The 20,460-nt window shown below is 38.9% G+C and overlaps 2 protein-coding genes across 4 annotated transcripts; both read right to left on the minus strand.

Moving 5' to 3' along the window:
* Positions 1-67: 67 nt before the first annotated feature.
* LOC112144281 (acyl-coenzyme A thioesterase 11) lies at positions 68-12,597 on the minus strand. 3 transcript variants are annotated; one of them, XM_024268761.2, is made up of 17 exons: positions 12,487-12,597; positions 11,389-11,609; positions 9,819-9,888; positions 9,692-9,752; positions 9,204-9,308; positions 8,974-9,109; positions 8,576-8,667; positions 8,232-8,293; positions 6,363-6,482; positions 6,148-6,286; positions 4,835-4,890; positions 4,034-4,100; positions 2,531-2,614; positions 2,319-2,452; positions 940-1,107; positions 502-628; positions 68-427 (listed from the first exon to the last, which is right to left on the minus strand). In XM_024268761.2, exons 2-17 carry the CDS (start codon positions 11,588-11,590, stop codon positions 221-223), a joined length of 1,830 nt encoding a protein of 609 aa, XP_024124529.1. In that variant the 5' UTR covers positions 11,591-11,609; positions 12,487-12,597; the 3' UTR covers positions 68-220. The 3 variants fall into 3 exon arrangements, with proteins under 3 accessions (XP_024124529.1, XP_024124528.1, XP_024124530.1); XM_024268760.2 differs by lacking the exon at positions 12,487-12,597 and adding an exon at positions 12,253-12,460; XM_024268762.2 differs by lacking the exon at positions 12,487-12,597 and adding an exon at positions 12,253-12,459 and having other exon boundaries at positions 82-427; positions 9,692-9,747.
* A 905-nt stretch (positions 12,598-13,502) lies between these two features.
* Positions 13,503-20,460, minus strand: mrpl37 (mitochondrial ribosomal protein L37). Its single transcript, XM_024268830.2, has 8 exons — positions 19,959-20,460; positions 19,173-19,356; positions 17,945-18,060; positions 17,426-17,611; positions 16,342-16,496; positions 16,149-16,271; positions 14,467-14,541; positions 13,503-14,364 (listed from the first exon to the last, which is right to left on the minus strand). Exons 1-8 carry the CDS (start codon positions 20,320-20,322, stop codon positions 14,287-14,289), a joined length of 1,281 nt encoding a protein of 426 aa, XP_024124598.1. The 5' UTR covers positions 20,323-20,460; the 3' UTR covers positions 13,503-14,286.

Genomic DNA, 20,460 nt, shown 5'->3' on the forward strand with positions numbered 1-20,460 from the left:
ATCTTATGAAGCTCAGTCCACTATTTATCATTTTTAGGTCAGAAAAACTCAAATCAAGGAAAACAAATTTTAATACAATAATTATGACTTAATACAAAAGTCAATTATTTATTATAAGAAAAACCAAACTGTCAACATTCACTGAATAAACATGCTGATGGTCACATTGAAAGCAGCAGAGCGATGCAGAAGCACTGATGCCCTGAGGGGGTTGCCGTGGTTACAGTTGGGTGCTGTGCAGCGTCTTTGTCGGACTTGGCGTTTCCAGAGTTTGGTGTTGGTCCGCTTCAGCAGGGGGATGCAGTTTGTTTTGGATCAGGTACTTGCTGCAGGCGCAGAAGGTGTGATAGAAAGAGGAGGAGAGGCCAGCAACGTCATTGGAAATATAGGGAAGGACCTCCGGAGACGCCTGGTTGTAATAACTGATCTGTATGAAAGTGGAAAAGCAAATTTAAACAGATTTGGTCATAAGTGGGAAGATTAGCCAGTTCTCTCCCTCACCAGTGACTTATTGTTTTCCGTTTCCAGGATCGTAAAACCGGCACACAGGACCTCTCCTCGGTTACACTTGTCAAAGGGAGGATGGGTGGGCAGAGACACCGAGCGCAGAGCAATGACGTATGGATCTCTAGACAAAACGATCACAGATTCATTTTTTAAAACACTTTTTCAAGGATAGATTTGGATCACTGTGATCCTGAGAGATCCAGATCCAATAAAAATAAGACATTTTAAAAAATAATAGAATTTATTATACCTATTTTCCTTAAAAAAAATGACCACATTCCTCAATTTGAAGAGTTATTCTCTTTTAATTGAAGGTAAGATGGACGTCAAGCTGGTAACATTTTTTTTTTAAAGAACTTTATACTAAGAATGACTGAGATGGATTCAGAAACTGATAAGCTCAAGTGAAATCTCATATCAAGTCATACTAACCCAGGGCTGCATGGCTTCCTCACTGAGGCCAGCAGGATGAAATCCTGAAGAATCTCTTCACCCTGGGGACTTGAGGTGGGGGATCCCACCTTACCCTGATACACTGACGGTGTCACCACTCGATAAATGAAATCATCGTCATCCACTCGCTGAATCAGCTCACATTCCCTGGTTTTGGAGGTGGATAACAACAGAAAACAACTTTATTTTAAGAACAAATTATTTTTTTTGCAAATGTCAAACAAATATTTGGAAAGAATAAACATTAAAGCACACGTGTCAAAGTAAAGTCCCGGGGGCCGGATCCGGCCCTCCAGATAATTATATGTTATTGTTTTTTATGGCTCGATGTTATCTTGCGCTCATTTCTAACTTGTATAATTTTGACAAAATATATTTATATGGAGAGTAAAATATTGAAAGTTGTTTAAGGTTTAAGTTGATTTATTCTGGAATAATATTCCTGCCTTTTTACTGTTCATAAATATGTTAAAGAGTTACTGTTTTAAAGTTCTTAAAATTAGCATTCTTCTTTGGTACTTTTGGCATTTACTAAGATTTTTTAGACTATTTTGGAGTTTGGCTAATATCTTAGCTACATGCTAGCTGTTTTGGATAATTTAAGTTTTTTTTTTTTTTAGTTTTTTAGGCTGTTTTGGAGTTTGGCTAATATTTACACACTAGCTGTTTTGGCTAACGTAGACTTTTTTCATTTTTTTTTAGGATATTTTGAAGCTTGGCTTCTTTTTTCAGCCACATATTCTAGCTGTTTTGGCTAACGTAGACTTTTTTAGGCTAATTTGGCATTTAGTTAACATTTTTGTTGGCTATCAGCTTCAATGTTTTCAGCCAATAGCTTTTCAGCTTTCCATTTCAGCATCTTCAGCTATCAGAACTAGCATCTTCAGCGGCCACATTCAGCTTACAGCATTCACACTAGCATTATGCTATACATCTAGTTCATAATGTTAAAAAGTCACGGTTTTAAAATTTTAGTTTTAGTGTGTTCAATGAATGTTTGTCTTGTTCGGCCCGCAACCTAAGGTGTGTTTTGGATTTTAGCCCCTTGTGCGATTGAGTTGGACACCCCAGCATTAAAGAATACATATTAAATCCTAAATGAACTTCTGTGATGCATAAATGTACAGCTTCCAAAAATAAAACTCTTGGACTGGGATCATATTTCCACAATAGTTTAAAATACTCACTCCAGCTCATTAACCGAGGAAACCCTAAAAACTTCAGATAATTCCCTTTTTTTTTTAAACTATTTGATGAAATACTCAAAAAATTGCAACATCATTTTCTATGAGATCGAGCAACTATGACTTATGCTTGTTAATGAATGATGAACTTTTGAATGTGTGCCTCAGATTTACTTGTAATGTATATCCCAGTGTGTTCTGTTGCTTAGCTCAGCAAGAAGAGCAAAGGCTGTGGGTGCAGGAACATCCACCACTTTTTCTACTCTGATGCTCAACATGGACTTCTGCTCCAGGGTGTACAGACACACCTAGATTAAAAAAAAATCACAGAAAACATTCATAGGTGGAACAAGAATTGATGTGAAAATTAGTGAAGAAATCCAAACCTGGTCTTTCTCTGTGCTGAGGCGCCAGCTCTTCTTAGCGGCGAGCATCTTCAGAGCCGACACATTATTGTAGCTGAGATAAACCTGGAAACACACAGAGCACATCTATCCATAAAGGATACACTGATATTGTCTGGGCATTTGGGGAAATATATCTCACATCTGAAAAGCTGATTTCCCTTTTATTGTAATGTTACATTAAAGAAGATGTATTTGCAGGTTGATAAGCACACATAGGTGTCATCACATGTGAGCATAGGCATCCTGAGTCTAGTCTGCCAGTTGAACTGATGGGTCATAGGGTGGATTACTGCATCATTTTTTCAGTATTTCCACTCTAACTGAGCAGTACATTTGAGTAAACAACTCATTTTAAGGAAGTATTTGCTTAAAAATCTGCTTTAGCAGCACATTTGTGACACGTCAGCTTTTTACCAACTTTTGGATGACGATTTTTGCATTTCTGTCACAGACAAAACCACAAAGAACACAGAAGGATCTCTAATTCTGTCTAATCTCAAATCAAGTTAATTTATTTCACCAGATGACAAAACAGCTAATATTTTAAAAAAGATTTCAAGAGAATTTAATCATCTTATGATAATACATTTAAAAATAAATTTCCACTTGTAACAAGAAAAAATAACCTGCAAATGAAACAATTTTAAATAACTTGGCTTAATCTAATAGATCGGACACTAAACAAAGGGAAAATTCCCTTTGCCAAAAGTCAAGCCAATATTTTCTCATGAAGCATTATCTTTTTAAGTCATTCAGGAATTAGGGAATTAGATTTGGTACGATTTTGGGTTTTGGCAGAAAATAGTACCTCTAAAGTGGTTTTGATCCGCAGAAGTAGCAAAGTCTTTCTTTAGATAATTAATCTATAAGTGAGCCTTTTATTATCTCTAGGATTTAGCAGGATTAGAGTATCTTCGAAACTCAGATTTGAATTTTAAAATGTTAAAATGTAGAGCAGCTGGTTGCCTTAAATGTTTGAGTTTTCTCTTTACTTTTAATTTTTTTATATCAACAACTTTTCAAACTAAGTAATACAATGCAGACTATGTGATCTGCTTGTTATACGTTTTACATACTCGTACTTCCCTTTATGTTTTGAATATGTGCAAATCAATAGTTCCAGCCATCCCTATTACAAATAATGATATAGCCTTCACTGAGTTCAGAATAATTTATAAATATAAAGTGTTTCTGCTAATAAATTATATCATTTTTTTCACCAATAATCTTAACTTAGACTTAGTTGCTTAAATAATCTTTTTTCTAGTTTGTGAGCTTTTATCACCAATGTTTTTATAAAGAAAAAGTTGCTTCAATTGGCAAAAATGTCTGCATTTTCTGCTATAATCTGTCATAAATTCCCTCTCTAAATGTGCTCAAGGATGCATGAGGTCTTAGTTGTTGTTTTTTTATTTGCACAATGCCAATTATTCTGAGGAATTCACATGTAGTGCAAAGCACAACATTCGTTGTAGTCTTCACCTGGTTCCTGGGATCCCATGGAACAGACAGAGGAGCTTCACTTTGTTTGCAGGATATGATGTACTTCCTGGAACAACAACAAATTCAAATTGATTTTTTTTCTATAGCACATTTCATGTTAAAACAAAACAGCTCAAGATGTAGTACATAAAAACAAACAAAAACACAATTCTCCACGCATCAGAACCAACAACAAAGGCTTCTGTTTTGTCTTGTTGAGCTGCAAAAGATTCTCTCCAAACCACATTTTAATATCTGAAATACATTTTAAAAGGCTCTCCCTGGGTCCCGTGTCATCAGGAGATGCAGCTACATACAGTTGAGTGTCATCAGCATTGCTATGAAAGTTAACGCCATGTTTCCTGATGTCATCACCAAGCGGAAAAAGGTAAAGATTAAAAAGTGTGGGACCCAGGATGGAGCCTTGTGGAACCCCACATATCAGTTTGCGCCTTCCAGATGAAAAATCGTTTAAATTAACAAGACAACGCTGAAAATTTCTGTTCCACACCACAGCTCCAGTTAGAATAGTGAGGGCACAGCTGGAAACAGGAGAACAGAAAAGGTGGGAAGTTTTATTTCTGGGTTTTTACAACCAAAATTGGCAAACATTTCTATTCCACATGGCCTCTGATTAAAAGTTTAATCTCTTTAAAGTTTTAGCCAAACTACCAAAGTGTTGGACACAGGATGACAATCACACAACATGGCAGAGGTTTGTCAACCAAACACAAACTGACTCACAAAAGCGACACTAAAAGCCAATCATGTCTGTTCTACTTAAATGAACAAATATCTCACCTGTCCAGCCTGATCTTTTTCCGGGCTATTGCCTCCTGGAACCTCCTCTCACCTTCCTATGAATCACACACACACATGCATAGAAACACACACACCCCCAGAAAAGAACAAACACTGATTTAATATCCTTATCAAGTTGTACTTAGTGCACATTTCAAAAACATTCCTAGTTGTCTTTTAATTATGATTATACTGTTTTTAGACGAAATGAAAGTAGTTTTCTAGGACATGGGTGGGCAGGACTGTTGGCAACCCCGCCCCCCTTCCCCTTCCTTTTACTGAGAGTTCTCTGTTTACACTATCTTCTGCTAGCTAGCAGCCCCTGACAACTCCAATCTAACATTACCGGTGCCACAAAAATGGTGAGCAATATCGCAGCTATCCAGCTGTACAGTTTTGAGCCAGAATTCAGCTCAGACGAAGAAAACCAGTACACATGTGATGCATCAGAATAGAGCGGAGTAGAGAAATGTAGCCTGCCCAATGTACAATCTTTTTCAAATGGAACTTTTCATTTGCACCTAATTCACAATAATTTAAATAAAGAAATGTTTAATTTTCATTTTCATGTAACAAAAACATGTTAAAAACACCAAAAGCAGGATTTTCTTCAGAGTGGTTCCCTAGGATGTGGTTATCATAAGAGAAGGGGTCTCTTTTAGGTGTGCCTGGAGTCCAGCACAGTGATAAGACCTGATTTGGAGAACACAAAGGTCGCTCCTTCAAAGACTTTGACCATCACTTTGTTTTTCCTCTGAGCCATTTGTGCCTGTAAAGTTTACGGCTTAGATTAGTCACAAGATAGCGGTCTTCTGGCTGATATAAAGTATTTTTCTCTATGGAAGTCTATTTTGGCTACTTGGAACCAACAAGTACTTTGAATTTGGAACTTGAGTTCAGTTTAGTTCAGTTCTCTATATACAGTCAATGAGCACTGGACTGAGTGACCCCTGTTTGTCAGAATAACCATGCTTGCTCAGATACCTTTTTCTTAGCATTTTCTAATTTATTTTTCAAGACAGAGACTTCAAATATGGGATTAACCTCCTATTTCTGTTCCCCAGACACCATTTTTATCTTTAAGGCCAGATCTAAATGTTATTTTTTCTAAAGTTCATAGTTGAGGTAGGTCTGGGCGGTCCCTCAAGTCATACCTTTGATTTTCCTGCCTTTTATATGGGGGTTATTTTAAAGTCAGCAAAACTTTTGTCCTACGTTTTCTCACACTAAAGACCATTGATGAAATATGTGATATTTCTGGTTTGCATTCTTAGCTGGTGCTTTCCAAAAATCATTTTCGTCTGTAAGCTCACCACAGGTTCCGGTCGTATCCGTGGTAAATTGCATGGTTTTCCGCTTTTGTCGAGCACCTCAAAAGTCATGAAGGCGGAGTTTATGTGTCGGTTAGGCCCCTCCTCCTGGTAAGCTTCGGCACGCACTCCCACCTCCAAGCTGCAGAGAGGATCAGAATCCATCAGGTTCCTGCAACTACAACACATTTCCACTCCTGCTTTCTGGACACTCATACCTGCTTTTAAAGGCATTGTTGACTATAGCCCTCAACAGCAGCCGGTCTCCGACCATAGAAGGTCCTCTGAAGGTGAACATGTCGATAGTTCGGAGAGTCGGATGAGCTTGACACAGGCGACTGCAGCAAGTGAAAGAACAGATGAGAAACTCCAGATTAAGATGAGATCAGGCTAAAGAGAAAACTGGGGCTGCTGTGAGTATACACTCTGACAGACTGAAAAAAAACATCAAAAAAATAAACCCTTTTTTTACAGGTCTCCCTCTTTATCAATCAAATGTGGCAGCCCATCAGCTGCCACCCAAAGTCTGTGAGCCATGCAAGTCAGCACTGACAGAAAGACCTGCCACAAATCAAATCATTTCATCAATAAAACTCACACTTCTAAGAGATACGGGATAATATAATGGAACAAACTGAATCCACCTTGTCAAAAGGGGCTCCAACGCTCAATTTATGGCATAAAATTACATTGAAGCTTTGGTGTGCCAGTTTATAGGTCACAGCTCATGGCTGTGATATACAAATCTTTACTTGAGGGAAACTATTCACAAGACTTGAGTTGTGGCTCACAAAACTTGGGTCAGACTCACAAAACTTGGGTCAGACTCACAAGACTTGTGTCGCGACCCACGAGACTTGTGTCGCGACCCACGAGACTTGACTCACGACCCACGAGACTTGAGCTGTGACTCACAAAACTTGGGTCAGACTCACAAGACTTGAGTCCCAAACTTCTAGACTTAAATTGCGACCCACAAGATGTGAGTCGCAGCTCAGAGGTGGGCCACTGGAAGTAAGTAGGATCTATTTACAGCGCTTTGAGTCGCAAACCCCGAGGCTTGAGCTACAACCCACGAGACTTGGATTATGGCTCATAAGTCGTGAATCGTGGCTCACAAAACTTGAGCCATGACCCACAAGGCTTTAGTCAAGACCCACGAGATTTGAGACGTGACCCATCAGACTTGAGTCGCAGCTAAAAGATGAGCCACCAGAAGTAAGTAGGATCTGTTTACAGCGCTTTGAGTCGCAAACCCCGAAGCTTGAGTCCCGACCCACGAGACTTGGATCATGGCTTACAAAACTTGAGTCAAGACCAACAAGACTTTAGTCACGACTCACGAGATTTGAGTCTCGACCCATAAGATTTGAGTCATGGCTCATGAGACTTGATTCATGACCCACGACATTGAATCTCAGGTCGTGACCCATGAGACTTGAGTTCCGACCCATGAGTCGTGCCGCACAAGACTTGAGTCTCAGCCCTCGAGATTTGAGTCCTGACCCACAAGACTTGAGTCACGGTTCATGAGACTTGAGTCTCAGCCCTCGAGATTTGAGTCCTGACCCACAAGACTTGAGTCACGGTTCATGAGACTTGAGTTGCAGCCCTCGAAATTTGAGTACTGACCCACAACACTTGAGTTGCGGTTCATGAGACTTAAGTCGCAGCCCTCGAGATTTGAGTCCTGACCCACAAGACTTGAGTCGCAGCCCTCGAGATTTTAGTCCTGACCCACAAGACTTGAGTCTCAGCCCTCGAGATTTGAGTCCTGACCCACAAGACTTGAGTCGCAGCCCTCGAGATTTGAGTCCTGACTCACAATACTTCAGTCGTAGCTAAAAGATGAGCCACCTGAAGTAAGTAGGATCTGTTTACAGTGCCAGCCCCTGCTGGAGATGTGTCTGATTGATTTGCAGCAAGGTAGAAAAGGGTTCGCCATTTACCAAAGAACAATTTTCCATCAGAATACATGTATGTTCATCTCCTGACTCTGTATTTTCTTGAAAAAAGACAAACCAACACAGAAAAATCTGATCTAAATAAGTGCATAAAAATGCTCGGAAAGCTGTGTGACTTTGTACCTGGCAGCTATCGTGGCTACGTTCACCATCCAGGCCATGATCTGTCCTCCGAATGTATTCACCTGAGCACACACAGGATGGTCAACGGTGGGATGCAACGAGGAGCATCAAAGTTTGACTGCTATCGGTAAGTAAACAAGCACAGCAACTAAAATGCTCAAAAGCAAAAGGAGAAAATGAACTCTGGTGGTGTTAGAATAAACTATTTTAATTAAGAACATGCAAAAAAAATGACACAATGACATATGAGTTACTAATGCAATTCTATGCAGCAGAGAAACAACTTATTTCTCTTTACTGGTGAATAAATGAAACTGTAGAGAAAATAACAGCAGATGGATCACCTGATGGTTTGCATGTGGCGGCAGAACCAGTTCTACACTTTCCACTTTGGTCTTTTCTGCCGGCACTGCATTGTATCCTGACAAACTGTCCGCTGACACACAAACACACACAAAAAGATCTTTTTCAGATGTGGGTAAGAGAATGCAAACATACATGAAAGACAGGCGGACACAAAGGACACTGAACTTCTAATGTTGTCATTATTTAAAGTCTCTTTCCTTTCATCTATTTTCAAAGCGTTTCCAGAGATTTGTCAATCATGACCGTGCTGTTTTTAGCCAAAATTAGAAAGAAATAATAAACTGTGTTGTTTTCTGTGCAGAGCATCAGTAGTTCATCATTCGTTTCCTCTGTTATTAATGGGGATGTCTTAACCTCAGATGTGAGCGAGCGTCACCTTGTTGAATGGAGCCGCTGGAGAGTAGATCTTTGATGATGTCATCATGAACCATGCGAACCCTCCTCCTCTCAGCCGCTATGCTGTACTCAACCTTCTCCTTGTGAGTTTGAGGAACTATGGGTCTCAGGGTCACCTTTGAAGCAAACGCGTTAAAAAAAGAAAAAGCTGTAAAAGCAATTAACAAGACCTCCGTCCTCCACTCATTATGATGCACACATAACCCTTACTTTCTGTCCCGTGTTTGTTCGCTGTGTTACAAACGTGGCAAAGGCATGGCAAATCCTCCAGTGGCGATCATAGAACAGGTCTTCACAGCTCACCTGTATGCCCACCTGACCAGGAATATGTAGCAAACAGAAGGACGTTCAGCTCAAAATTAATCATGATGGTGATGAACAACCATGACTGTGCAAAAAAATTTTAGCAAAAGATGCATTCTGTGACACATGTATATGATACTACCAGCTACTGGGTGTTTTTTTTAAAAATCAGTGGCTTCAAAAAATTTTTCCTGGATGTTTTACCCTTCAAAATAAGATTTAATCTAGAAAAAATGATGAAAGCATTCAGAAAATTTACCAAATTTTAGTGTTTGACTGTTGCATTAATAAATACTTAATTTTTTTAACAGATTAAACCATCGTCTTTTTGTCTACCATGGGGAATTACTGGACATTATTCCTGCTTGCATGAGTTTTCAATGAACAGCACTGACCTCCATACTGGTGTTGAAGGCTCTGTTGACCTTTGCCTGGATGTTCACCACCTGACCTACACTGACAGCACAGGAAACAGAGTTAGCGTGTCAGTCCGTATGTGTGCACACAGAGGTCTATTCTTACCTGATGGTGTGCTCAAAGTGGATGTCATCCATGGAGGCGGTGACACAGGGACTCCCAGCGTGCCTCTCGGCTGGAATCACAAAATCACAGATTTCCTCATCACGATTTAGGCTTCGTGAGACAGTTTAAAACACAGAGTCAGTCATAGTTGGACAGTGATAGTTGCATTGAATAAAGAGTCAAAGATCAAATTTTAAGTCAATACAGTGAAGCAAAGAGATACGTTTTGTGTGCATGGAAGCTACAAATGTTTCAGCCGCTGATAAAATGCCCTCAGCTGACAGTTCAGTCCGTCCTGCTTCTGTTGGCTTGCTTTTCCTTTCAGGTTTGATGAGATCTGGCTCCAGAAACTCCTGTTATCAGTAAGCTTGCCCTCACTTCCAGTCATCCATCTGTTTATACTCTCTCCTGTTAGCTTACAGCCCCTCAAAACTCCAATCTAACATTACCTTTGCAACAAGAATGGAGAGGAATATTAGAGCTATCCAGACGTACAGTTTTGGGCCAGATGCTAGCTTAGACGAGGAGGATGTTCATGGATCTAGTCGTCTACAAGTGGAAGCATAAGAATAAAGCACTGAAGGGAGCGATTTGAATGAATAAATACTCAGAAATTCCATTTTTAAAATTAATTTGTGTACTGCATCATGAGAATAAATGCCACGAGAACATGTTAAAAACATAATTTTCTTTAGAGTTGGTCTTTGAATGTAAATAACAACATTAAAAAAGGAGAACTTACCAAACATCAGTGAGATCAAGTCAAATGGTGATGAACTGTCTTTATGGTAAACAGTTTGCAGCATCACTTTTTATTGAATATTCTAACAGAATGTGTTTTGGCAACTTAAAAGTGAAGAACTTCATTTATTTTCAGATAAATGTTGCGCTAATATTTTTTAAGTTGCACTTCTTTGGGGTTTAATCCAAGTGCTGTGGCCGTTCAGCGATGGACACTTTGAAACAGCAGAGTACAGAGGCTGCACTTGCCTAGCTGATGCTGAAGTAGTTTGAGTTGCTCCAATATTGCATGAGCATTCCATACACGCTCTTGTTTTCTTTTTTTTATTTCTAGCATCAACTTTTGGCTTTTCTAGTGTGTAACAGTAGTGCAAAACTGAAATGATACGGTGGCAACCTGTCCTGGAGGGGTCTGGATCTATCAGCCCACCCTCTGATGCCAAGCCCGGGTTTGCTTTGTGTGTTTAAGCTCACAAAGACTCTTCCATGATTACTGTGAGTTACTATAGCTGTTGCTCACTGTTTGCTATAGAATACAGAGAGCTCATTTTGCATTCTTACTTACTCTCACTTTAACCAACATTTTCAGCCACTTCCTGTTCTAAGCTATAGACAAAGTTGTTGAAAGGAACAAGTTTTCTAACAGCATCATACATTTTAAAATGTTTTCCTTATTCTCTAAATATTAGTTTGTCTATTTACCGCATGTTAATTGTAAATACTGTCATATTTTTCTATCCTTGATGAAAAAACTGACCACTGCCAGCAGATAAAACCCCCTAACTGGGTATTCTGTTTCACAGTGCGCTTGTCTCACATCCATACGCACCAGAGAGACAGGCTGTGGAGTCCATCCATTTGAGCAACTGGCCCACGCTGAGCTCCTGTCGATGGTTGCAGTGGCAAGGCATCACAATCTGACTCATCCTGACCTCTGTGGGGTTTAAACTCTCTTTTTCTTGTCTGAGTATCTCATCATCATCTTCCTCCTCTTCTTCTTCTTCAAAGTCGTGGGGTTCCATGGAAGTCATCCTGTTGTTTGGGAAAGCTCTAATACAAGATAAACAAAAAAGGGAACAATTGAGGTATAATGTTCATTGATGTAACACACTTTTCCTTTGGTTTTTTTGATTGTTAACAGACCCTGGTTCCAAAGAAATGTAAAGAAACGCATAGAGTAATTTTTAGACATTCAGATTCATCCATATTTGGGGTTATAAATCAAATGATTACATTTGCATTCAGTTTAGTAAAATAAATAAATAAACTTGTTAGAATGTGTTTTGGGTGGTAACAGCTTTGCAGTAAATCAAGTTTTTATGCATTTGAGTTAAAGCAGTTTATAGGTCTTTAGTTTTCCAAGAAACAAATTCTGAATTTTTCCAATAATTTTCCATAGATCCGACACAGTCGGAGCATGCGCAGAATGCACAGAAAACAGAGTTTGTGCATAAAGATCCCTACCATGGTTTACAATGACAGATCACTGAATCCCCTTCTTTCACAGTTGAGTTTTTATTTTCCTTTTTTTTTTTAAAGATCATTTGAGATCAGCTCTAACATGCAGCAACAACTTGTTGGGCAGGGTGAAGAGCCACGCCCACAGACGAAAAAAAAAAAAAAAAAACCCCAAAAAGTCCTTCTGAACTGTCAAATAAAAGCACCAAACTAAAACCTCTGAGACCAGTGTTACCTTGCAGTTTGCATCAACCTTGCAGCCGTAATTTCACCAACACACAAACTAAACATGCGAGCGAGTTCTGCAGAAAAAATCGTTTATGTTTCACCAAAGTTCATCCAAAAACACATCAAAGTTAAAGCGTCTGGGTTTGGGGAGAAAACTGCTCCAACACAACTCGTTCCGAACGACAGAAACTGCGCTAAAATGACTCATAATGTTAGTTTTACTTCAACAATAAGTACCAACCTGTCAGCAGCGAGACACACCAACCAAAAACAAGAAAAAACATGCCACTCAAAGACCGCACGGGGACGTTCAGGAAGTGCATTTCAAAATAAAAGTTCTGTTGGATTTGAAGAAAAATACAAACAATTTGAATAAATAATGCATTTTAGTAGTTTTGGCTTATGTGTTTTAGTTAAATTAAGTATTGTCATGTCTGTTTGGATTGTTAACATGATAATTTATAGTAAAAGGTTTGATCTATTGCTAGAGGTTTGTCATTAGAATAAGTGTCAAGCAAATACATAGATTTAATATACAAGACAAATGCACAAATGTTGTCATGCTTATGCTTAATTCTAAAGGCGTACCCGAATCATGATAGAAATGCCATGTTTGACATTTTCTATCTGAATAAATCTAGACTTGGCACAAGGTGTATTTTATTTTGAAAGAAACCTGTATATGCTGTTGTCAAATAAATTCAAATTATATTGAAATATCTATTTTATTGTAATAAAAACTGTAAATATTTGAAAGCTACATGTGGTAAATTAATGGCTTGATGACAAAAATATATAGTTATTTTTCATACATTAAGTGGGTCTTTGCAGCTTTAAAATAGTAAACTGAAAATCATTTGCCAATATTAAAAACAAATAAATTTTTAAAGTGCTTTCATACCTACTTAAATACAACAATATAACATCTTAACATTATTAATTAACTAAGATTTTTTTTAAGTGTTGCGTTCTTATTTTATTGTACTTTTCTAGTGTCTGGCTGCTTTAAAACCCAGCAGAACCAAGAGACTACTTTCTTCTGAGCTTTCAAAACTGACAAATTTGCCTTTTGTTTGTTCATTTTAGGTAGCACCAATTACAGCAGCCCAAAAATTAAAATGTAAACATTTAAAATATTTAAAAAGAAGGAAAAAATGTACTCAAAAGAAAAAAAAAAGTAGAAACAGCAGCCAAATTTGACCCCTAGGTTTCTCCAGGGTTAATGTTCTTCAAGAAGTATACTTCTGAATTCACTGGTTTGATCCATCCAGGCTACAGTTTATTAAATGCAAGTTCTGCCTTTTACAAAGTAAAGTTACATTCATATGTGCATTTAAATATTATGACTTTTTTATGAAAATGTGCACTAATGAACTGCAATAAAAACATTTCAATATTGCTACGATAAGATCAAACTACCAATCAAGCAGGATTTTGCTTTTATACATTTTTTATTTGTTTAAAAAAGTCTTCCTGGACATTGAACTGATGCCTTCCACTCTTTATTATGATGGTTTCCCATCCTGCTGACCAAAAGCACAAATCCTTGAAGCCGAGGATGAAGACATGGACTAATCTCTATTCTTCATCTCAACATTTATTGCAACAATAAAGCAGTTATTGACCTTGTGTTGATTTACAGTATCAGGCAGATCTGTGGAAGCTTCTGATCCCAGGCGCTGACAAACACTGGAGCTTTTAAGAAAATGTTACCATCAGCTGGATGAGAAGATGACCTTTGATGCAGGAAGAATCAAAGTTCAGAATATATTTTCTCAACTTCCTTTTTGAAGGAACACACTAAAGTTTCAGTATCAATAAAAGACTTGTAGGTTTTAATATTAGAGAAGATCTTAAAAAAAAAAACAGAAAAAGTCCTATGAAGCTGTTACGAGCAAACTGATGAGGTCCAGTTCATAGCGGCTTCGCTTTGGTTTGAAATAAAACTTTAATCCAGGTTTTGAGAGAGTGAGCATAATGGTCCAGACTACTTCTGAATGTCCAGGTGTTGCTGCCGCTGCGACACACATCCTGGCGTGTCCTACACAGATCCATGAAGGTACAGAGCCAGGAACTTCCTGAAGGTTTCAGGTTTGTATCCAGAAAGACCGGCTGGGACCTGCAGAGACCGACGCAGAAATGAGCCCAAACACAACTGCATAGTTAGATCTCCATGCTGAAGAAGTCCAGGGATATAAAAAGCAAACTTTGATGATTGTACCGTCACTTCCTTCTTCTTGATTAATGGTCGAACTTTGGCGAAATCGTACAGGGCCACGCCTGCGTCCAGCCACACCTGCACAAAACCAACACTTCAGAATCACTCGGGTTATCATATCATGAATTTGGCGTTCTAATGGCGCTTCCTTCACAGACCAAACCTGAAGGGAAAATGTCAATTAATTCCACAATCCAACTCAATACAATCCAACTGACTGCAGGGAGTCAGTTAAAAAGTGATAATGGACTCCACTCACATAGCATGAATTTTCTGTATTATGAACGCCAGATGGTTACCATGACAACCAAACCTTGGAACATAGGTGGACATTTATTATTCCACGACAGCAGAAGAGACGTCTCTATGATTGACATGACAGGATCTCTTACATTTTAATATCAACACCAACATTGCAGTAACCATCCAACACAGAAATGATATTAATGCAATTTTTACAATGATGCACTAAAATGTCTCCTATTAATAAACCGCAATTAATGTGATAATTTGTCAGCCCTACTTATTGCAAGATACAAGGTACATATATGTTTATTATTGATTTTATTTTAAATTAATGAAAGACGGCCCTGGAGGAGGACGACAAAGGACGCTCCGCGGCACCGGCGGCGCCTTTCCTTTTCCGGTAATGATCCTTCCGCAGGTTCACCTACGGAAACCTTGTTACGACTTTTACTTCCTCTAAATAAGTCAAGTTTGATCGTCTTCTCCCCGCCATCGCTGTATGAGCTTTCACCATCGTCATCCAAAGCCCCTGTATCCTCAGATGAGGAAACCTCTGGTTCAAACTTGTAGGGCTGTACACCCTCCGAACCCTGTGTCTTTAAAATTTCCGTGTTTGATGAAGGGTCATCACCTTCATCCAAAGAAATATCCGCTAAATCGTGGTCTACGTCGCTTCTCAAACCATCCGCCATTGTTGTTTACACTCTGGGATCCCTGAAGTGACGTCACGCACAGCCCCGCCCATCACCACCCATCGCCCAAATTTAAAGCTGTGCACGACCATAAAATGATCAATAAAATCGCGCTGGATCATTTTAAGTGAATATTTTTATCAGATTCGTTTTCCAAGTTCCATTAACTTTCTAAATTAAAAAAAAAAATTTCCACTGCACGAGGCCTTTAAAAGAAGACATACTTTTGGTTCAAAATTATTATTATTAAAATGTGTAAAAATGCTTTATTATGAGTAATACTAAGTTTCATTGAACTGTTATATGGAAGTTGTGTGTAGTGCTAATAACGCGAGAGTTTCTGAGAATTTGTGAGATTTATATATCACGCTCTCGCATCCTACAAGACTTCAGAGTGAGCACCATGCAGACGGCAGCTTTCGATTATATGAATCATGAAGAGTTAAGGTGTACAAAGTGACCGGTTCGTTCAACAAAGACCTTCAAAGGGACAGGCAGCCAGGAGGTAGCTAACTTATGTAGCGTTTGCTAAAAGTGCCCGTTCTAAAAGTGGGATAATCCTCTTCCATTTGTCCATTATGTAAGAGATAATGCTCAGTGAAGTGTGCATTATCCGATTAACACATTATTAAGCTATTTGTTGCCCAAACATCACTACAAATGCAATGATTCAGAAATTTACAAATTCCTTTTCATAGCTACAATTTTTTTAGCAAATGATCGAGAATAAATGGGCGACCAGCTGACCTGGTTCTTGATGCCGTCGTCTTGAACGAGGTCGGTGGTGTTGAGCTGGAAAACCAGGAACTCAAAGACCCTCCCGTTAGTGCCCACCGACTGCACGGTTATGGGGCGCTGCAGAGGCTCGGTCTGAAAACACAGAGGTGGAAATGAAGCCCGCCCAGTCACGCTGCAGAAGGTTAGCTTGCACCCTCCTCACCCCGTAAAGTTTGTGCGCCCGCGCCAAAGCGTTCCCAAAGGCGAACATGAGCATCTTGGCTCTGAACTGCTCCGGCTTGAGCTTCCATTGAGGATCTGTTGCTTCCAGGAAGTACAGCGTGTGAGCGTGAGGATACAGGTAGTCGTCTCTGAACCCTGTTCGAAGGTTAACACAGTTAGACCAGAGAGTGGAATAGTGCTCCTACAAACTATTATTTTAGTAGTCGATGGATCACTGATTACTTTTTCCGATTAGTCGACTAATCGGGTTGTGGATGTAAAACACATATCTTAACCATCATTAGCTTTAAACTAACTAAAAACTAGATATATTCACACTAGCATTATCTGTGATAATGTTAGTGTGAATAATGTAAGTAGAATTTGATAGCTAAAGATGCTAAAATTAATAGCTGAAAATGCTAAAGCTAATAGCAAGTTAAAATATTACCTAAATGCCAAATTATCCTTCAAAATAAAAAAAAACCTAAGTTAGCCAAAACAGCAAGCATATAGCTAAAATATGAGCTAAACTCCAAAATAGCCTAAAAAAACAAAAAAAAAACTAAATTAGCCAAAACAGCTAGCATGCAACTGAAATATTAGCTAAACTCAAAATTAGACTTAGAAAACAGAAAAAAAAACAAATTATCCATAAATGCTAGCATGTTGCTAAAATATTAGCTAAATTCCAAAACAGCCTAAAAAACAAAACAAAACAAAAAAATAAAAGCTTAAGTTAGCCAAAAAAGCTAGCATGTAGCTGAAATATTAGCTAAACTCAAAATTAGCCATACAAAACAGGAAAAAAAACGAAATTAGCCAAAACAGCTAGCATGCAACTGAAATATTAGCTAAACTCAAAATTAGCCTAAAAAACTTTAATAAATTCCAAAATTGTCCAAAAAGCTAACAGAATGATATTATAACTTTTAACTTTACTTTATATTATCTGACTCCATATAATATAAAGTAACCACTAATCGACTATTAAATTAGTCGTCGACTATTTTATTAGTTGACCAATCGTGGCAGCCCCAGAGCGGAGTAGCAGCATCTATCAAGTCAAGGGCAGAAACGCTCACCTGTGCAGTTCTCCTCCTTGTAGACGTCGGCCTTCTGCAGGTCAATGGTGGGAGACACAGGGTAGAAAGTCTCCAGAACGTGATCAACTGTGCTGGAAATTTCCTTTTCCTCAGAAACTTGTGGGAGAGCATCCATGCTGCACTGCAGCAACCCGTTCTGACCGCGAACCTGGAACAAGTCCTCCCCTAACACACAGAGAAACCGAAGAGTTTATGGAACCACTGCCACGAAAACGGTGTTTCTAACATGTTCTTGTGGAATTTTTCTCATAATGGAGGACATGTATAAAGAAAAATAAGCTTTCTAACGAACTCCTGCTGCTCTGCAGAAACTATGTCCTGGAAAATGATCTTAATTTTGCCTAAAAACTCCCTAATCTAATAAAAGACCACCAATAACGCTTCTAAAATAGATCAAAAGATGATGTGAGTGAGTTTTTAATCAAGTCGAGTCGCAGCGACAAAGACAGAGGCACACAAACACAGTTCCAGAGGAGCAAAGTAATGGAGATACATCACCTCTCCGCCACATGGCCGACAGTGAATAATTCTCTGCAAAAATCCTCCTCCTCTGTGCTGAAGAACTAGACTGGAGAGTCTCACACAAATGGAGCAGGTTGAGCAGCAGAGTCTTACTGTAAGGAGAAAAAAAAAACAAACACCAAACCTTAACATCCTGGAGGATGAAGAACATCTCTTCAATAACTGATAATGTCGGAGTTTAACACCCATTTGTGATGCATTTACAGCCAATAAATATAGCACATTTGAAATATTTGAATCTATATGTGAGCCCCTTCCAATGAACTTACCTTTTTGGACTCATACTGCAATATTTTTACCCTTTAATACCTGAAAATATGTGTAATGTATTTACCTTTTGGTCAAATCAAGGCAAAAAAAGAGATAAACTTGCTTTTTTCCAAACTTGTGGAGTAAAACTACTGTTCTTTATTTCTATTGTAAGCAGAATAAAAATAAACCTGGAATGTGGAATGAAAGCTCAAATATTGAACTTGTTTGATATCAAAATCAAAGTGCAGCTGCAGCAGGACACTGATGTTTGGATGCAGGAGAAGGTCCAGGGAGGCAGGAACTAAAAACGACAAGTTCAGTGGCTTTCTGAACTACACCAGAATTCCTAAACCCTGGTTCTGAGGATCCACCATCCTGTCTGTTAAACACTTCTCTCTGTCTGCATTGCTTCATTCTGATTGGCCAAGCACACCAGATCCAGCAGGTAAAACACAGCAAAAAGGGCAAGGAGAGCTGGAAAACAGGCAGCATCAGGAACCTGTGATGGACACGGAAATCCTGCAACCATAAACGGAGCTGCCTGAATACTGAACCCATTCTAGTTTGATTCACAACTCAAGTGGGCTTCTAGTTCCATTAATGTACTGTAATATGAAATGTATTTCATAGTCCATAGCTTCCTCCTTCTTCTGTCTAAAAACTAACAATTTGGCAGTCGTTCCACTATAATTACAAATTTGTCTGAAATGGCATTCTTGCTGATCTTTTTAAATTTGGCACAATGTGGCTCACACTTACTCATTTTTGTTTGGAGTTTTTATACACCCCAGAACATTTTTTTTGTTTCATCCTATAAAAATAAAAGTCCAGAACAACAAGAAACAGAATGGACAGCTTTGTGTTTTTTTTTTCTGTGTGTCATTCATCTTCTGCACTGATTCCCTGTGTCATGTGACATGGACTGAAGTGGTTGAAGGTGCCTGCTCCGTACCTGTATTTCCTCTTGTTGGGTCGACTTTCCGTCGTGTCCCAGAAGCGTGCGTGCTTGATGGCGTTTTGCACGCGCTCACTCTGATCTTCAGCCTGGCTTTCAAGAGATTCAGCCAGTGTGAGGAGCTTAGGCGGCAAACCAGAGTTCACCTGGGATTTGGTCAACCAAGCAGCCTGACGCACCCCTGTAAAACACAGGTCTTCCTTAAGAGATTTTGAGAGACTGGAAACCATAGCTCCAACAGGTGTATAAAACATTAGTTAATTATTAATAATATTTGAAAATAAATAAGATTAAAAAAAATCAATCCCGTAGTAAGGGCTTGGGGACATGTTTGTTTTAATCTAATTTTCGCCCAAACAGCACATCAACAAATAATAACTTTTGTATAAAAACACTATTATTTTACACAAAAAATATCACACATCTACTTACATTATTCTCATGAAAAATCATTATTTGTTTACTTTTCCTCTTATTTATATATTTTTATTTTAGCAAATAAAAGTATATTAGCAGACCTTTATTGGAAGCTACTTAAAAATAGTTCTAGTCCTTCAATTAAATATGAAAAGAATAAAATATTCAAATTAATATTTTTTATGTAAAAATATGAGAAAATAGTAAAACACAAACATACACACATATAATATTATGCTCATTCCGTTTTTTTACCTAATAAATATGAGTATACCTATGTCATAATTAACAACAAAGCAACTTTTACTGCTACAATTAATTTTAAATACTTTTTTTGTTCAATATAGATGTTTTTTAAGCCTGTACCTTCCAGCAAGCTGGTTCTCTGGTTGAATATATAACAGGGCTTCTCCTTGAACAGCGCCATCTCGTGGGCTGGAGGGCTCTTGCAATGTCCCGGGTCTTTATAGTCTCTCTCCCACGGCGGGTAAACGGGCTTAGCTAACCCCGGCACGTAGTGCATCCTCTCGCCGTATGTGATGACTTCCAGTCCGGGGATCTCCACCTTCTCCCTGGGTCGGCGTGGAGGGGCGATCTTGGCCGCCGAAGGGCAGGTCTTAGCGAGGTGTCTCCGGGTCTGCAGGAGGAGGAGGCCGCCTCGCCGGGAATACAGCGAAGCCGCCATCTGTAGACATCGCGCTTCTCTCAAGAATATTTTACCTCCTGCCATGTCTAAGATATTTCAGTGAGAGTAAAGATGTTCTGAAAAACCTGGCCGATGTCAGTCAGAATCCACTGTCATCGGACGCCGCCATGTTTTATTTTCTTCTGCTTGTGTTATTCCTCAAAGTCGCTGCACTACCGCCGC

This window comes from Oryzias melastigma, linkage group LG17, assembly GCF_002922805.2.
Source record: "Oryzias melastigma strain HK-1 linkage group LG17, ASM292280v2, whole genome shotgun sequence".
Taxonomy (NCBI): domain Eukaryota; kingdom Metazoa; phylum Chordata; class Actinopteri; order Beloniformes; family Adrianichthyidae; genus Oryzias; species Oryzias melastigma.

Bases quoted from the DNA above. Each gene is read 5' to 3' on its own strand.
- mrpl37 (XM_024268830.2), bottom strand. From the start codon at position 20,322: ATGGCAGGAGGTAAAATATTCTTGAGAGAAGCGCGATGTCTACAGATG. The intron at 16,272-16,341 runs GTGAGGAGGGTG...CTGTGTTTTCAG, and splicing joins GGGCGCACAAACTTTACGGG to ACCGAGCCTCTGCAGCGCCC. The intron at 14,542-16,148 runs GTCAGCTGGTCG...GGTTTTGTGCAG, and splicing joins ACGACGGCATCAAGAACCAG to GTGTGGCTGGACGCAGGCGT.
- LOC112144281 (XM_024268760.2), bottom strand. From the start codon at position 12,308: ATGTTTAGTTTGTGTGTTGGTGAAATTACGGCTGCAAGGTTGATGCAA. The intron at 6,483-8,231 runs GTACAAAGTCAC...CACTTGCTGCAG, and splicing joins GTAGCCACGATAGCTGCCAG to TCGCCTGTGTCAAGCTCATC. The intron at 4,891-6,147 runs GTGAGCTTACAG...TGTGATTCATAG, and splicing joins GGATACGACCGGAACCTGTG to GAAGGTGAGAGGAGGTTCCA.